General features: G+C 39.7%; 3 protein-coding genes across 6 annotated transcripts in view; all 3 read left to right on the top strand.

The window, feature by feature from the left end:
- Window positions 1-7,729, top strand: part of ccdc120b (coiled-coil domain containing 120b) — a 28,707-nt gene extending 20,978 nt beyond the window's left edge. For all 4 annotated transcript variants that reach the window (XM_077529094.1, XM_077529091.1, XM_077529092.1 and 1 more), the window contains 2 exons: window positions 2,907-3,872; window positions 5,702-7,729. In XM_077529094.1, the coding sequence (XP_077385220.1) occupies window positions 2,907-3,872; window positions 5,702-5,798 (1,063 nt within the window). In that variant the 3' untranslated portion in view covers window positions 5,799-7,729. The remainder of the gene's footprint in view (window positions 1-2,906; window positions 3,873-5,701) is intronic.
- A 1,340-nt stretch (window positions 7,730-9,069) lies between these two features.
- Window positions 9,070-15,590, top strand: LOC144023589 (SRSF protein kinase 3-like). The gene is made up of 15 exons (XM_077529225.1): window positions 9,070-9,204; window positions 9,877-10,109; window positions 10,190-10,298; window positions 11,011-11,098; window positions 11,167-11,254; window positions 11,332-11,438; window positions 11,505-11,670; window positions 11,871-11,890; window positions 11,962-12,018; window positions 12,144-12,486; window positions 13,053-13,150; window positions 14,457-14,564; window positions 14,638-14,707; window positions 14,779-14,871; window positions 15,140-15,590. The coding sequence occupies exons 2-15, from the start codon at window positions 9,893-9,895 to the stop codon at window positions 15,322-15,324; spliced, it is 1,749 nt and encodes a 582-aa protein (XP_077385351.1). The 5' UTR covers window positions 9,070-9,204; window positions 9,877-9,892; the 3' UTR covers window positions 15,325-15,590.
- A 45-nt stretch (window positions 15,591-15,635) lies between these two features.
- Window positions 15,636-18,905, top strand: comtb (catechol-O-methyltransferase b). Its single transcript, XM_077529095.1, has 6 exons — window positions 15,636-15,799; window positions 16,604-16,772; window positions 17,856-17,973; window positions 18,096-18,289; window positions 18,362-18,493; window positions 18,559-18,905. Coding segments are annotated over exons 1-6 (795 nt in total). The 5' UTR covers window positions 15,636-15,797; the 3' UTR covers window positions 18,739-18,905.
- The last annotated feature ends 27 nt before the right edge of the window (window positions 18,906-18,932 follow it).

Below are 18,932 nucleotides of genomic sequence, written 5' to 3'. Positions count from 1 at the left end.
ATGACACAGTTGACATCAATGGGAATCCTGAGTCCACTGGTTACGTTTACAAGTGAGTGTCAAACTTTTATTTTAATTAGTCAAGCCACACAGCACGGATGAATTGTAGCAATACACAGTATGCTGTTAACAGACCCAAGCAGTCACACATACACAACAACAACTATGGAGCATAAAATTATTTATCACTAAAGCAGTTGCAGTACAATGTGAGTTGAATTCTCTCTCTTTTTTTTTTATTGCCAAGTTTGTTCATGTTGATGACTGTCACTAAGTTCTAATTAAAGAAAACAGCACTTTACACATCCTTTTGGATTGATATTCTGCTTAGTTTTTCACTGAACCCATATGTTGTTTCTGTATATCATCGACATAACTCAACCTTATTTCTAAATCACTTTAAAACAGCCATTGCTGCATACAAAGTGCCGTGCATGGAATAGAAATTAGTCTTTTAGTAGACACAAGTGAAATAAAATAACACAAAATAAAATTAATTAGAGTAAATATAAGTAGATAAGTATACACGCAAATAAAATACTTTAAAAAAAAAATCTGTACAAGTATAGAAATAAAATAACACAAAATACAGAAGGCACCATAAAAAAAGTAAAATGATGTGAAGTCTCATGCTGAGTCAAAGATCAAAGAATAGAGATGTCTGGCAAAAATGAAAGGAAATTTTGTCCATATCGTACAGCCCTAATCCAACACGCAAATGAAGGCAACTGCTAGCCAATTCCAGATAGAAGGGGCTGGGTCACAGAGTCATTCATTCGGACATAGTTGTTTACAGAAGTGAAGAGTGGATTTGTTTCAAATGAACTTTTGAGTTGAATAAATGCAAAATGAACTACACATTTTTTTTCCAGTTTGTCTTTTAGATTTCAGAACAAACTGCCGCTTTTAAGTGACAGAAAATATTTCTGAACACTTTTGCAGTTGTCACAATGCTGCTGTTCAACCTGATGAACATTAGATTTAGGTTGATAAAGTGCCCCCCCCCCCCCCCCCCCCCCCCAAAAAAAAAAGGTAATGCCCCCCCTACAATTTCTTTCTGGTGACGGGTCTGCTCCTCGGCGACAATTTTTCGTGCTTGACGTTTGGCTCTGATGGCTCGGCTTTGCCCACTTTTTCATTTAACTCAGCCCAAATGCAACACTAGGTATGAAATGCGTTTACCTTATTTTTATTTTTTTTATTTTACCATGGTGTTTTTTAAATATTGCACACAAGTAATACACTTAAAAAAACAAAAAAATCTCAAACTAAGCATTTTTTTCAAGAACTAAAACTAATACAAACTAACAGAAACCCCCTGAAAACTAATTAAAACTGAATTTAAAAAACAAAACTCAAAACGAAATCAAAACTAACTAAAATGAGAATTCCAAAACTATAATAATAACCCTGAACAGTCAAATGTCAAAAGGTCCTCCATATTAATGAGCAGATACTTTGTTTTGATACCAAGCCGTGTCAGAGTGTGCATCCGAGTGCCCTACTAAGGGGACACCATTTTGTAGGGGTGTCTGAATATCCAGGGAACGAAAATGTAGGGCACTCAAAATTCTCACGATGCACTTGGAAAAGTAGTGAACATCGATGCTCACTCAACCGGGTTGATACAGACCACAATGCATTGCGAGTGTGAAAAAAAGAAAGACGTGAGCTACAGCAATCGCAAGAATCAAAGCACCACATTAACTAAATAATACGGAAATAATTCGTTTAAATTGAAAATGTGTACGACAAAGGAAATAAAATAGTTTTAAAACATTTTATTGACAATAAATAGTCGGAGTTTTAATCGCTGTTGCGCCATGACAAGCATGGTGGTCATGTGATATGCGACAAGGAGCAAGTAGTGCGCTGGCTGTCCGAATCTCCTAACAGAACGAGGGCACTATAGTGCGGGGCTATGTAGTGAATGATGGGTTAGGTTAGGGGATAAGAGTGGACATTCAGACACAGCCATGGTGATCTGAAAGAGACCTAATGCTGCCATCTGCTGGCCAAATTATTATTATTATTATTTGTACTTTAGCTTAATGATCAAACCAGAGTTGGCCAAGACTACCCCCCCCCCCCCCCCCCCCCCCCCCCACACACACACACACCTATTCCATTTTTTAGTTTAAAAACAAAAACAAAGAAACAAAACCCTTTGGTGACATTTTTTTTTCCATTATCACATAAAACAATCTTATCCAACAAATAACAGATATGAACAACCCCAACAAAAACAGATCAGGTTCCATATTGGACTTACATAATAGAAAAGACCTTTGGTGACATTTGATGACAAATCACATCAATGGTGCTGAAAGAGTTAAGGGCCTGAGTACCATGTGCTAGAGGCTCTTGGGATTAGTATGTTTAATATTAGTTTGCTGATGAATAGGCTAGGCCATCCCCAAAAGTCGCCTTTCATTTATTTAGTTATTTATTGAAGCAAGTGTGCATGTCCTGGTGAACATACAGTAAATGCTTTTTGAAGGGTCTTGAACATGAGACCCCTTTCAAGGACCCATGCTTGAAATTGAACAGGGTCAGGATGGCATCTATTTTGGCTTAGAACGGCTGTTTTTTTTTTTTGTTTTTTTTTCCTTTTATTATTTTTTTGAACATATAAACAGATGAACAGCAGAGATAAAACAAAAAACAACAACAATCAAAAGAGAAGAAAATCCCAATAATTATAATAATAGTTTTAGGCTTATACTCATGAAGACTTGCCCCAAATGAGCTTTAATCATCCTAGATAGATGAGCAATGCTAAATTGAGTAGCTTGTTTGATGAGCATTAAAAGGATTTGCTGTGAACGAAGCAGGTGCGAGGGCCTGTTAATTACTGCTTGTAGCTTTAATTCCACCTTGTTTTAATCTCCGCCTGATTATTTTAGGTCTGATGTGTCAGGCAGCAATGGGTTGAAGCAGTGGTCCGGCAGTCTGGATGTGCCCTATATGATCCCACTCGCCCAGGAGGGCTCCTCCTCGGACCGTAGAAGCTGCCTTTACAACTCCAGAGCTCGACGCAGCAACAGCTCCGAGGCTCTCCTGGATCGGTCCAGCCTTCCGGACGATGCGGCACCCAGAAATGGCATGCACCCGAAGGGGGGGCCCTACAAGAGCTCGGAAGCACTGACCGATGGGAAACTGCGCCACATTCACCTGAGCAGCCCCGAGAAACACGTGGACGGATCTGGGGAGCAGGCCAAAATGCGCCTGTCCGTCGGGGGCAGAGGGGCTGCGGTGGGTTATAACGAGCTGTTGATGGACTACATCTGGGGAAAGCAACAAAGGATGCAAGTGCAGCACAACCTCTTCCAGTCCACAGGAAGGAACTGGCAGGACTTATCCTCTCACTGCCCCTCTTCAGGCGGAGTTGCTCCCCACGCTAACGGTTTCTCCCATTCCCAGGTGCACCTCCCGAGCGCCGCACCTCCTTTCAGCCCCATGGTTGGCCGAGGGTCCCAAGCTGACATGGGCAGGGTCAAAGTCACCAGAACCAAATCGTGTGGCCCCTTCATCCCTTTGCAGCAACACTCCCAGGATGCCATCCTGCTCCCCTACCAGACCGAACTCTCTGGCCCGGCATTTGGTCGAAGACCCCCGCAGTTCTCCCTTCCGACCCCTGAGGACTCAACTCGAAGCCTCCACAAAGCCCTAGCTCTGGAGGGGCTGAGGGACTGGTACCTTCGTAACGCTCTGGGATATCCTCCGAAGAGCCACGAAGCAGGGATTTCGCGTCTGTCGCACCCCCACCCTCTGGCACCCCAGGCCCAGTCTGTGCAAGGTGAAGCAACCAACCACCACAGGCCTCAAATTCCCCCGTCGGCCAGCTTCCATGGCCACCCGCTGCATGGAAGGTCAGTATTGCTCTCTTTGCACTATGAGGCTGCAGGTTGCATCTGTCTCACATGGCGCTCATTATTCTGTCGTGGTCTAAAACCAGTTCATCCGCAGTGATAGAGAAAATCTGCACTTAATTGACTTCCCCCAAAAAAGGTTCATAATTTCCTATTAATTCCATTAAGGCAGTTCTACAGTATTACTCAAAGCTATGGCCTGACGAAATAAGGCTCCGCCTTCCCTCACTTCAATATACAGTCGAACCTTAACAAGGCTTTTTACAAACTTTTCGAGTAACAGTGTTCCCTCGTTTATTGCGGGTTCATTTTTGCGGCCTCGCTTTTTTACGATTTTTTTTACAGCATGTTTTTTTGTGTGTGTGTGTGTGTGCTTTTGGTTTGTTTATTTTTTCGTCTTTGCACGGCTCTACCTTGCCAACCCTACATCAGACCGGAAACATCCGGACATCCGCGGATTCGCCTCGATGAGACCTTTCCAATGATGTCTGTCACGTCACTCCACGACATTGCATTCCGGAGATAGAAAATATATACTGTTTTCTATAATAAGTAAATAAAAAAATTAAAAAAAACATACTTTTAATTAGTGTTGTTTCGATACCGATACTGGTATCGGCAGAGGCGCCGATACTGCATTAAAACAGTGGTATCTGTATCGGTGAGTACTCACAAGTAACATTCCCAAAACCATTAATTCCAACACTAATATAGGATTTTGGATGCAGCATCTTGTGTCTTGTTCGTACACCGCATTCACTGATATGTGACATGTTCACTGCATGCCGATCTAAGATATCCTATTAGCCCTTAAATGCTCTGAACCAATGGCAGGACAGCTTTTTCATGTTGAGGAAAAAAAAAAAAACCTTAGGTATCGGTATGGTATCGGTATTGGAATCGGTATCGGAGGCCACAAAAACGGTGTCGGAACAACACTACTTTTAATGGAAAATTAAAAAAGAAAAAAAAAATGAAATGATGAATTAAAAAGCATTCATAAATTTGAAAAAATATATACATTGTGTATCATAAAATATACAGGGTTGTCTCAGAAAATTGGAATATTGTGATAAAGTCCTTTATTTTCTGTAATGCAATTAAATCAGCAAAAATGCCATACATTCTGGATTCATCACAAATCAACTGAAATATTGCAAGCCTTTTATTGTTTTAATATTGCTGATGATGGCTTTTTTTTTTACTTGGTCTGAGGAAATATTCTAATATTTTGAGGTACAGTATTTGAGTTTTCTTAAGCTGTAAGCCATAATCAGCAATATGAAAAATAATAAAAGGCTTGCGATATTTCAGTTGGTTTGTAATGAATCCAGAATGTACGACATTTTTGCTTATTTAATTGCATTACAGAAAATAATGGACTTTATCACAATATTCTACTTTTCTGAGACAGTCCTGTAAATGGAACAGATGAATTGTTTACATTTATTTCAATGGGAGACGTTAACCCTAATTTATGAATGTTTGGAGTTACAGAATGAATTAAGTTCGTAACTTGAAGTGCTTACTGTAGTTCGTTGGCACTAACGTTTCCTCACCATGGTGACAAAGCAATACTTATATTGGCCTGAACACAAAAACAGCAAATAGGTGAATAATTTTCAGTGAATAACAGAGGATATCGATCGTCTTACCAAATTACAAAGGAGCTCAGTTGTATTATTTAGATGTATTTTGGCTCCTACATTGCCTTGTGTTTGTTATCTACGTATATTATTACTCACTGGCGACATCCTTTAACAAAATAAAACATCCAGCAGGAGTTCTAAACAAATACAAACATTTTTGATGTGTTGCTTCCCCAACAGGTCGATGGAGCTTTCCCTCTACCAGGAGACTTCGAATGGCCAGACACAAGATGGGGCCGCCAAGGAACCCAACGCAGACCCGGGCACCCTTGTCTGAAGCGGAGGGACACACACACACACATACACACGTGCACGCACACACTGTAAACGCAAAGTACCCAGCATTGAGCCCAAGTATGGACCATTTAACACAATGTGACTTCAACAGGGAAACAAAACATGGCAACCTCAGCAGAAAAACGACTGTAACAAATGTACATTAGCTGTACAATGTGAAAAGTCTCATGTCTTTCAACCGACTGTAGTTACTTTGATATGGTCAAGCTGTACTACGGTACCTCCAAAATCCTCAAAAATAAACGAGACGTCTCCCAAGATATCATTTTTTTACAAGTTGAAATCACTATTTTGTATCTTCTGAGATATAAAAAAAGTTATATTGAAGAGATAATATATTGCTCATTAACCATGTGTGTTCTACAAGTATTACCGGGTACATGCCAGAAAATGTGTGTTGACTATATATAAAAAAAAACAACCTCAATCTTCATCTGTAATTAATTTTACAGCCATTCCTATTTGCTAATGTTGCTACATGAAATGGGCCATGAACTGAAGTTTACCAAGTAGCAGAGGGGAGTGCCTCGATGTTTTGAACTAAACGTTGGTTAGATGACTTTAAAGTGCTTTCTAATGAGCCGTTCTGCTTGTATTAAGAATTTAATTGAATCAAGTAAAGCTCATGATGTCGCTACATTTTGGGGAATTTGGAAGGATGTCATAGATTTTTTTTTTTTTCAATCATCTCGGGGCAGGCTGATAAATGTCTTGGATTTGTTTGAGAACAACGCTGTTGTAAGATCTACTGTACTACAGTAGAACTTGTGCTGTATGACGAGGAATTGTGTTGCATGTGGCTGTCATACAGAGCAAGCACTTTATGAACATCTTAAGCCTTAAATTTCCTTTAATTTGTCACCATGAGAGATGACAGGCTATAGCGTTGACAGTTATCATCAGCTTCTCTGAGTCTGTAAATAGTGTTTAGAGTTTCCACATCTTTTATTCCCTTACTTACTATAAGTTGTTGTTGTTGTTGTTGTTGTTTAAACTAACCACATGTAACTAGTCCCATCCCAGTTTCAATTTATTTTTATTTTATTTTTGTTAACAAAAAGTGAGTGATGACATGAACACAATAGGGCTGCTGCTGTTCTGAATGACTGAGTGAGCAGGTCTCACGCCAAAAAACAAAACAAAAAAACGTTTGAGCGTTCATCTCTGCTGATTTGTATATGCAACATTTTTAGCATTTCAACTCATTATTTTACCTCTTGGTGTCGTCTGGAAAAAAAACACACACATTGATTATGTTCTATTATATTTCTTAGTTGGTAATCTAGTCTTCTGAACATTCTGCAGCATAAACCTCAGAAAATGTGAGTATCAGATTGAAATTGTTCATATTTTTGGCTCTATAGTTGCCAACTTGCCATGTATGATCGTTGGACTCATTTGAATGTTTTTTGTTTTGTTTTGTTTTTGTTTTTTTTGTTTTTTATACTGTATGTTGCAAATATTTCCTACTCTGGTAAAAACTGTAGCACCCTGTGAATTTACTGTTCTAATGTACACAGCTATACAGTTTTCTGAAAAGACCAAATGTCTGTGCACTGGGAGTTGAAATGTATTTTTCTTAGAGCTGATGAGAAATGCTACGACTTTTGCTCTAAAGCAAAAATTACCAATAGTATATTCATAAACTTGAAGACTTTGTAGCAATCTACTGTAGCTTGTTCTCATCAGTCAGTGCGGGAATTAATGTGTTAGAACCATTATATTCAGCAGTGCGACTTGCTAATATTCGAGTCTCTTTTTAAAAAATATATATATTTAAGTACCACTGTTCCGCCTCCCTCTATTAGCAGGTCTATAAAATCAGGCTCAATAAGCCTTCCCTATACTGTATGTACCTGTATGTATGAAATTGTGCATTCATTCTACTAAAATAAAGGTCCATGTTGCAATCAACAATTTTGAATTACGGGTTGAGTCTAGTAGCCTACAGTTTCAAGTCTCCTTCTCTAATTAGACTATATTTCTGACCTTTTTCAAATCTCACTAGTACATTACTGTAAATTGTCAGAGCAGCTCAAGAGCCGTCAAGGCAGGGCTCCAGACTAACTTTGTTTGTTTGTTTGTTTGTTCAAGGAACACAGTGGCCTCTAACCTGAGATTTTAGGGAAATTTTAGTGTCAAAATGCCACCATTTGGGGGCAGTCTAGAGCCCTGAATCTAGGCTACACATAATAAAAAACATTCCAGTAACTGCTCATCAAGTACAGGTGGGCTACCATACTTGTTAAAAGTCAATTACGTTTCACTTGTATAGAAAATGTCGTTGAATGGCAACAAAATGTAATATAACAAGAAACCGTCAGACGTCGTGAAAGGGTTTTGATAGCACTAGTGACATCGTGTGGTCGTTTTTTTTTTTTTTTTATAACCGGCTGTTCAAGTTAGTTCATTTCCTAAAAGCACATTAAATAGCAACGTACAATGTGTTGATTAACGAATGCATCCACCAGTGTAAATATTGCACACATACACAAAACCAAAACACTGAATAAACCTTGCATTTATATTACTAAATTACATAATAAATAAATACTAAAGGTTACATGTAAGGATATTGACGATTTCAAGTTGGAACCCTAACTCCCTTCATAAAAGTAATGTAGTTTAGAAAACAGCTGCTTACATACCTGCATCCAATCACTAGTTTTATGAACAAGAGATAATACAGCTAAAAGTCACAGAATAGTTATTGTCAATTGTTGAATAATATAAATATGATACAATTACTGTTAGATTAAATCATAAAAGAATGCTGGGTGCTTTTGAAAATATTTGTCACAATCTAATTTAGCATGCATTCATCTCTTGGCCAAGACTTTTATTTTCTCTCCGGGTGCTAGATAGGGGCCTGACGTTTGAGGCAATAATTTATTTCTAGATATACTATGTTTTTGACTGGCCTAGCTGGGGCTACACATATTTCTGATAATGTGGTAACACAACCCCCAATAATTAAAAAAAAATATATATTTTTTTTTAAAAAGACGTGAAATGATTTTCTATTGCAACCTATGTCCACTATAATTTAATACGTCTTTGACAATGACTGCGCTCTACTATTTTTAATATGACAAAATTCTTCACACAGGTGTCATATTGCATTACAGTATGTTGCCTTCCTCCCTAATACTGTGTCCAGTATAGCTTCATGAGCACAGTGCAGTGTTGTAGCACCAGCCATGCAGAAACACGGCATGCACGTCAAGTGGTTGGCTATTCCTGGACTGAGTGTTGGCAGTCCCACCAGACAGAGGGACAGTCAGAGCACATGAAGCTGAGCTACTTTGTATGGTTGGCCTCATGGAAAGGTTCGCTTTTCCTTGTTCCGGATAACCTGTATTATAACGGAATATATCAGGCACCGAGTAAGTAGGTTCCTCCAGACTTTATTTAGCAAGAGTGAATAATTATGAACTTGCTTCCACTTTCAGTGCGCTGTCTGCACTTGCAGCTGGCCACAAAGTGTAGTGCTGTAGCAAGTGTATTGCGCAACCGGTTCTGCATGTCAAATCTGCTGTGTTTTCCTTGTTAAAAATGTATATCTTTCGAATAATGTTTTTTTAAACAACAAAGGGATCACTACAATTGTATTTAAGATGACATGCAATAGTGAGAACAGTTTGTTTTCAGTTGGGAGTTTGAATTGCTATTTGTCTGGCTAAAAATACACATGAGCATTCACTGCATGGCTCTTTGGAAATGTAACTAAACAGAGCTACACAACTAGTGACACAAACAAGCTACTTTGAGTGACAAACATTCATGAGCACATGCGCACTAATCTAATAGGAGCCCAAGCAACAAGGAAGTATCCACAAAGACCAAACACCATCATTTCGTTTATACTATATATATATATATATATATATATATAATTCAAAAAGTCCAACTCCCTCACCGATCATAGGTGAAGGGGTATTTTTGAAGTGGCATCCTACTGTGATTGATGGACATAAAGATGAAATGAAGATGAAGTTGCTGAGAACTTTAAGTCCATGTTTGTGTTTGATCGCTCACTGAGTGTCATCTGGACTCAGCAGGCTGCTGTTCAGAATGTCCTCATCCTATGCTACCGCTCTATCAGCACTTGTCACTGCCACCTCCACTGATACTCCACTGAGCATTCATTCTGCTCCTGAGCCCTCGGCCCCACCAGAGAGTCTAAAATCGGCTTCAGCCAGACCAGCTCCTCCAGTCGAAGCGCATCCTGTCCCGCCTGAGCCTGTGGGATCATATGACGAACAGGAGAACCCGGCGGATTACGGGATAGGTAGACAACACGCCATCACCAAACCGTGACGATCCTGACAAGACCCTTGATTTTGATTCACAAGACACATTATGTTGCAGGCGGTTATTATCCTGTAGAAATTGGAGAGATTTTTGAGGACCGATACCAGGTGGTCAAAAAGTTGGGGTGGGGCCACTTTTCGACTGTATGGCTCTGCTGGGATATGGTGTAAGTATGGATTTTATTAGGACTTTATTTTTGTTGTTGGTAAATTTATGGAACTTTTCAGATACATTTCTATGGAAAGTTAAAATATAAATAAACTTGACTCAAAATGGGGAATTTTCTAAATATGACAAGTTGGAAACATATGGGAAGTTCTGGTAGTTTAACAGCAAGATATCACGTTGAAGCATAAATATTGTGTTTTGATGTAAGCGCTGCATGATTAAAGGGGAAATCAACCCTAAAAAAAAATTTGAAAAAATCTTGACAATATGTTCTAAGCAGCCCCACTAGTCTAAATACGGCATTCTGATTAATAGCGCATTAGTGGAAAATGAGTTAAGCAGTAAAAATAATAATAATAATAATTAATCAATTTTCAGAATTTTGCTACTTTCTGTCTCGGGTAACAGCCAATCACAGCTCAGTTTCAGAAAACAGATGAGCTGTGATTGGTTGTTGCCTGAGCCTTGAGGAACTGTGATGTCATCTTCAGTCGACAGCAAGTGGCAAAATGGCTGCCCCTGAGATGGATAAAAATGGATGGATTTTGCTGCATAACTCATATTCCACAAATGTAATGTTAATCAGAATGTCATGTTTGGACTAGTGAGTTCACATATAGCATATTATCAAGTAATGTTTACGGTTGACTTCCTCTTCAACGTGCAAAATATTATTGAATTTGGCTTTGAATATGTTTATTTGTATGCAGGAGACGGCGTTTTGTCGCTCTAAAGGTGGTGAAGAGTGCTCTGATGTATACAGAGACAGCAATGGATGAGATCAAACTTCTGAAATGTGTCAGTGAGATCGCTACAGGATGCTTTAGTCAATATTTACTCGAGTTGAAAATGTTTTTGGCCGTCAGGTGAGGGACAGTGACCCCAAAGATCCGAAACGTGAGACGATTGTACATCTCATCGATGACTTCAGAATCTCTGGAGTGAATGGAGAGCGTATCCTATATAACTGCCCCAATAAATAAAAGCAAACTACTGTTTAGTATCAAACAATGTCTTTAATGGCTTACCAGATGTGTGCATGGTCCTGGAGGTGCTGGGCCAACAGCTCCTGCGATGGATTGTCAAATCCAACTACACTGGTCTTCCGCTTCCTTGCGTGAAAACTATCATCAGACAGGTGACTTTCTTGATATCTTCGGAATACATGCTCTATTTCTTTAATTCTTTACCATCCATCCCAAAGGTTCTGCAAGGTTTGGAATATTTGCACACAAAATGCAAGATCATACACTCAGACATCAAGCCAGAGAACATCCTCCTGCGGGTCGACGATGTTTATGTTCAGAAACTGGCAGCCGATACCAAACTGTGGCAACTTCCGGATTCCACCATATTGACCCGTGAACCAAGTAAGTGACGATGCTTTCAATGTTATTTGAAAAATATTCTGGTAAAAAAAAAGAAATGCTTAGGGCCTGAACTTTGGACGTGCGCCCTAATCCATCCAACGTACTGGCACTGCACTAAAGTAGACTGTACACCAAAGTGGATTGTTTAAATATTGTTCATATTCTGAATTTTATTTATTTATTTTTTATTTCCTCTCCAGAGAGGTCAAAACAAAAAAAGGTGCGTATTGTGTAGTTTATTAAACATAAACATTTGTAAATCCTGTGCTAACTTCTTTCAAATCTGCCTAGAGTTTGTCCAACTTAATGGGAAGACTGACAGGGGTTTTCCACAATATTGGGAATTGGGTAAGTATTATGTTTTGTTTTTAATGATGTAATGATATGCCTCATTTAAATGAACTGACAATTAACAGCCCTATGTTCTTATGATTTGACTGTGAGATATTTCCTATAATTTCTTACCTCTGCAGTCCAGTAAGGCTTCAAGGTCGCATCTAAAGCGACTCATGTGGACGGAAAGGAAGCAGCGAGCCAAGGCGACCGCATCTGACTACAGTCAAAAACCACCTAGTGACTTTTCGAACGTTCCAACCGCTTCTAGCACGCATAGCGCCACCTGTCAGTTATTGCTTCCGAGTTCTGACGTCACAATAAGGAGACGGACCTTGCTGCTGTCCGACAGGCTGGACTCACCTGTGCTCAATCACAGAGACTTCACCTCTTCGTTGCCAGACATCACCAAAGAAGCTCCCTTTTCTGCCTCCAGATCGCTATTTTTACACCAGGCGCCAGACAAGCAATCCGACCATCATGGTCAGTAATGTTTAATTCTTAACATGCTTCAACCAATATTATCAGATTGTTAACGAAACAAATAACCAAAAAGGGATGATTAGTGATCTGAAGAACACAACACTTTAACACAAAAATTAGGCAACCAAATTTCTGAACATTGTTATGTAGAATTGCGCTCCCTAGCAGAAACTACAGTAGTGTACTGGCAGTCTGGGATTCTTACCAAGTGCTATTACAGCTGAAGGCCACGAGGAGGCGTATTTTTCTTGTAAAGTAGTGTCCTACCTAGATATTGCTTTTAACAAGTCATCACGTGACGTGTTAGTACAGTATTGTTTGTCTAGAATGTGTTTGTTATTGTTGTTGCCCAGAACCGTATTTATTGCATCATAGTAAGTGGGGTAACTAGCAATACAGAATGATTTCACTGCACTACAGGAAAAACAGGGAGTAAAATAATACATCCAAAATTTAACACAACATCAACACAGGGGTACTCTCAAACTTGATATAGTGAGTCACATACTATGATTTTTTTTTATTTATAAATTTTTAAAATGATAATTTATGTATTTATTTTTTAGGAATCAGTGATTGTGAGGGGCCTCTTGACCTACTGCTGCCACACAATGCAGACAAGCTGCACATTAAGATTGCTGATCTGGGCAATGCTTGCTGGGTGGTGAGTGTTGGAACAACCAGAGAAATATCAGCAAAGTTATGTGAATTAGAAATATAGTTTATTTATTTGGATAACCCTTAATCTCACCTCGACTTGCGTCTTGAGCTGCTAGGTAACAAGTGAGGGCAGACAGTGGACATGATAGTCGTCCATTACTGGAGTACTCCATTTCAAGCCGGCGAGACTTCCTTGTTCGCCGAGTTATTTTTTTTTGTATCCATTTTTATTTTCACTTGTAGTCATTCATTTATTTATTTGTTTATTTATTTATTTATTTATTTATTTATTTATTTATTTAGAATTCTGGCAGTCTTGGTCCATACAAACTCATTTGCTCCTAATAACGTGTGAATATTTTTTTTTTTTTAGTTTCCCAAAGACATATTTATATATATATATATATTTCTTTTTTTCTCTAGCAGCTAGAGCATACAGAAGGCGTTGATGCAGCCTCTCACCTGCAAAGAACGGTTGCGGAAATGGTAGTTATTACACAAACGGCCAGCAGGTGGCAGCAGAGCAAAGGAGATCAACCAGGGCCATCTAGAAAAAAAGCTCAATTACTAACAATTTGAAATAGATTTGTGAAAACTGATGAAACTTAGCTCTCTTCTAATGCTAATTGCTGCAGAACTGAAACAGAAACATACTTTTTTTTTTCCTGATGAAAGAAAATACTTTAATCTTCGTTTTGATAGGTTCCATGCTTTTATAGCAAAAGAACACAATATTCTGTGGGCCTTGGAAAATCAGTCAAAATCCAGTAAAACAGCCAGGAGCGAACGGGATTGCTTCTGTCAAAATGGCTGGGAGTGAATGAGCTAATGAGCTCAATTTCTTTTGAGTAAAGAAAATGGCACCAAATCATTACCTGCATAAGGGGAGCAAAGTATTGAAGTATTTAGGGTTATTTTTTTGGCTCAAACTTTCTACATACTTGGGTTTTGTTTGTGAACCAGGGAACAGGTCTCTTAGTATGTGTTTTAATTCTTAGCAGTGCTCCGCGTTGGAGGCATATATGTGACTAACATAGAAAGGAGAAGAAGCAATAGCTGTGGGTAATTGCTCATATAGCGCAGTAGCAGTTAAAGAGCTAATATTATAGCTGCTATAGCATTAGTTGTCATCAGAACGATTATTGATATGAGTCACCAGGTCTGCAACAAATTCATAAAATTCACCTCAAATGAGTACGCGGATGGTAGATTATGGCTAGAGAGAATAACCTGCTACAATCTCTCATCATTGCTGTTTGCCGCCTAAACTACATATTGTGGTCTCTTATGCAATCCATGTGGTCCTGTAGTACAAACACTTTACGGAGGACATCCAGACATGTCAATACCGCTCTGTGGAGGTTCTGATTGGTGCTGACTACAGCACTCCAGCTGACATCTGGAGCACTGCATGCATGGTAAGCCAATAAAATCTCAACATTATCATAGCCCTCCCAAACAACATGATGTGTCTTTTTGTGTATACTGTAGGCTTTTGAGCTAGCAACAGGGGACTATCTGTTTGACCCCCAGGCAGGGACCACATTCTCACGTGAAGAAGGTTGGGTTTGGTTTCTTGAATTATTATTGTAATAATAAAGTGGCAGTAATAGATGATATTGTTGATTTTAGATCATATTGCACATATTATCGAGCTCTTGGGACCCCTTCCATCCAAGTTTGCCCTCTCAGGGAAAAAGTCCAAAAGATTCTTCAATCAAAAAGGTAAAAACATCTCAATGTACACTCGCTAGCCATAACATTAGTTACATCCTGCAGAATCCAGATCCAATGCATGCATTTTATTGAGTGTCTTTAAAGTGTGGACTTTATTTATTTATTTTTATTTAGTTTATCAGCTCTTCCCCTCAGCTACATACAATTTGGTGTGACTTATGTCAAGTGGATTTGAAATTCTAGTCGGGACCCCACATTAGTTGTTTCCAGGTGTACGTCGAGCAAACTAATTGACTCTGTTGTCAACTCCATCCAGGACAGCTGAGGCGCATCTCCAAGCTGAAGCCGTGGAGCTTGTTAGAAATTCTGCTGGACAAGTACGAGTGGCCTCAGGACGAAGCGGCTCATTTTAGCTCCTTCCTCTTGACCATGTTGCATCTTCTGCCGGACAAAAGAGCCACGGCGGCCCAGTGCCTGAAACATCCGTGGATCACCAGCTAAACTTCTCGTCTTACGTCATTGGACTTAGGGGCTATTGTGTGTGTCTGGCGCTGGCATCATTGTTTTTCCCCAGGCTGTTTGCATATTCATGAGAGCCTCGTTGGATTCAGACAGAATGACCAACTTAAGTTTGATTTCTATTCTGTTGTTTATAAAGTACTTTACAGTTTGACTGCAACAGTGGTAGAAGACCACGATGAAATGACTGACATTTTGTATTAAGAAACGCCAATCACTTAAATTAAACCCATATTTGTGCTAAGGAGGCGGAGCTATGACTGAGTTTGTGTGTGACTTGACCAACCCACCGTGCATTCCTTGCATGCTCCCATTGAGATGCGGTGAGGAAGGGGGGCGATGGAAGCAGAGGGAGGAGTTAAATGTGAAAACAAACAGATGACATGTCTCCGTGTGACTGACCTTTGCAAGTTTTGCCTCCAGTAGTGAGGAGGGACAGACTGCTCCGTTCTCAAATGTGAGTATGATTTTCTGTGTGGTTAAACGGGGAGAGTTTTTTTGTTCAACAGGTGTTGTAAACATGATTTCCTTCATTATGACCCACACGTGACAAATACTTTTAACAACAGCACGTGTTGTATATTTCTGTCATTTACAGTAATTTCTGTATGCTTACCATGCCATTATGTTTATGCACGCATGTTGATTTCAGGTGACGTCAACTTGCACGTCTTGTTTTGCCTGTACAAGGAGGCAGCGTGGGATTTTTGTAGTGCACACGTAAAGGTTAAAGTCCTTGTAGTCTGCTTTTTATGACACAGTTCCTAACCCGCAGCCAGTTGCCATGCAACTCAAACCCCAAATCACAAGGAATTAGCTCAACCGTGGCTGGTCTTTCATAGTTGCATTACTGTGCAAGTAGCGACTGTTGCCTGCCATATCTGCACTACATTCTCACAAAAGGAGCTTTGGCGTGGGGTATCTCATGTTGCTTTTCCCCAGACCTATTTCATGCACACTTTTATGTCCTCCTTGATATATTATCTGTGTGTGGTAAAAATACACCAACACAGACTGTGTGAACTCTCTTCTTATTGCGGTTCATAGGAAATTATATTCATCACAATGCGCGTGTGGGAGAAAGATATTCACTGCATAGTAAACACCCATCTCATTAGCCTAGTACAAAGGCAGCGCCAGTGTGAAAGCAGATATGAGAGCTTCCATTTATCGCTATGGTGATGACTGACAGCACTGCAACACAACGTCAACCCTGCCTAAATTATTATTATTTTTTGTTCTTTCTCCCTGTTGTTTGTAGGATGTGGGGGGTTGTTGGTTACTGTGCTGGTGGAGCAGTTCTACTCTATGCTCTGTATAAATGGGTGATCCCTGGCGCTGTACAGTATCATGGAGGCCTGGCGCTCGTTTGGCATGATGTCATTGTGGAGTGGATACTGGACACGCTGACCCAGTCCACACGTCCTCAGGTGTGACTTCGCTGTGGCTGTTTAGGGTTGCAGCGATCAAATATTTTGGAATTCAAATATCTGACTGAAAATTCTATCAAATAATTGATACAACTGGCAAAAATATATTTTCGCTTGGTTAAATAAAAAATAATTTCGACAAACCTCTCCCCATAGATTTTAGCCTCCATGAGATGAAGTGACATCAGAACTAGCACAGTAGTGACTTTTGCAAGCTAAATCAGCACATTTGTGTGGCCACTGATAATGCACACTAAGCATGGATATAAATATTACAAAAATAGAAGTTTATAGACGGCATGTCTTAATTGGCATATAAGGAGATGGAGGATGTACATGAATTCAAACAGAATAACATTGTCAGCCATGCAGATAGTCATCATAACAACCAAACTGTGTTAGCAAAAAAAATGTATACATTTTGGTAGCAATGATAGTCTTAAGTGGATAATAAAAATCACTATCAGAATAGTGTCACAAGCCAACACTGGCCCTTTAAGAACAGAATGATGGGTGATAGTGTTGCAGTGCCGCACCGTGGCACAAGGGGGAGGTGTCGGGCCAGGGAGTAAACTGGAGCAGAGGAGCTTGCTCTCAGCGCGATGTAGTGAGTTGACAGGCTAAAATAAAGTTTGAGCGGGGGGGAAGGAATTATCAATAGTAATGTGACAACAGTTTCCAAATATGCCCAAAAAGTTGAGTCTGGTTGGAATGGCCACTTCAACCTGAATAAAATCCACAGAAGTTTAAATCAAATTCCTTGGTTCAGGAAAAATGTCGGGTTTTTTTCTTTGTTGGGAGGGGAAAAAAAAGGTATTTTCTTGTGTGATATCTCCTACAGAAAATCTTGTTCAAAAACACTTTCTAATAACTACAATTTACAGTAGCCTTTCATTCAAATGCTCCTTTGAAAAGTGTGAATTTAGTCGTTTTAAATTTAGGTATTGTATTTATTTCTACTTAAGTAACAAAAGTATCAAACATATGGACATACAGTATGAATATTTAAATTGTTTCTTTTCTATATAAAAAAGCAGTCCAGTCCAGTCCAGTCCAGGCCATACTGTTTGGATTTTCTTCCAGAGGCTCCTGGCTGCAGTACAGAAAAAGGCCACAAGAGGGGACCCTCGCAGCGTGGTCAAAACCATTGATGAATTCTGCAACCACAACGAGTGGGCCATGAATGTAGGCGACGAGAAAGGTAGTAACTTATAAACTCTCAGGAATGGCAAAAGTACTTACACTTTGTACTAATGTAGAAATAAACACCCTGTGTTAAATAAAAGATATATATTATTATTGTTTTTTCCATGTTTGCCATAGGTTGCATTCTTGACTCTGTGGTGTCTGAGGCCAATCCGGCTTGTGTGCTTGAGCTGGGCACCTACTGTGGCTACTCCACAGTTCGCATCGCCAGTTTGCTGCCACCTCACGCAAAGCTCATCACGCTTGAATTTAATCCGGACTATGCCGCTATCGCTCGGCAAGTCATTGCATGGGCCGGTGTTGGTGATAAGGTAAAAGCGTGATTTCAAACCAGCCAAACAGAATGGTCCAAGATCGGTGTGTGCGTGTGTTTCTTTCTGCAGGTGCAGTTAGTTGAAGGAGAATCTGGTGAGTGGATCCCCAACCTGAAAGAGAAGTTTGGAGTAAAAACATTTGACTTGGTTTTCTTGGATCACTGGAAGGATCGTTATCTTCCGGACACCAAACTGATTGAGGCAGGTCATTTTCTACTGATGGCGTTTTGACGTTAGCCTGCTTGACACCAACTTTGTTTCATCAGGAGTGCGGCCTCCTCAGGAAAGGGAGCATCCTGCTGGCCGATAACGTCATCTGTCCTGGCACGCCAGACTACCTAGAGTACGTCCGGAACAGCCCACGGTATAAAAGCCAGTATTTCAAATCTCACCTGGAGTATACCAAAGCGGAGGATGGCCTGGAGAAGTCGGTCTTCTTAGGGTAGTTTTTGACAAATTCTTAGGAACATTAAAGAGGTTTAAGAAGAAGTTCCTTTCCTAGTGCAGTGATGTGTATGGGCTGGATTATTGTGCCATTAACTACCACTAAAATCATAGTCGTCCATAAATAAATGATTGATACTAATAAATAAAACGGTAATTATGGAAGTAAGTGAGCTTGTATTCTTATGTCATGTTG

Source organism: Festucalex cinctus, chromosome 8 (genome assembly GCF_051991245.1).
Source record: "Festucalex cinctus isolate MCC-2025b chromosome 8, RoL_Fcin_1.0, whole genome shotgun sequence".
NCBI classification, from domain to species: domain Eukaryota; kingdom Metazoa; phylum Chordata; class Actinopteri; order Syngnathiformes; family Syngnathidae; genus Festucalex; species Festucalex cinctus.
This window is presented reverse-complemented; position numbering and strand designations above follow the sequence as displayed.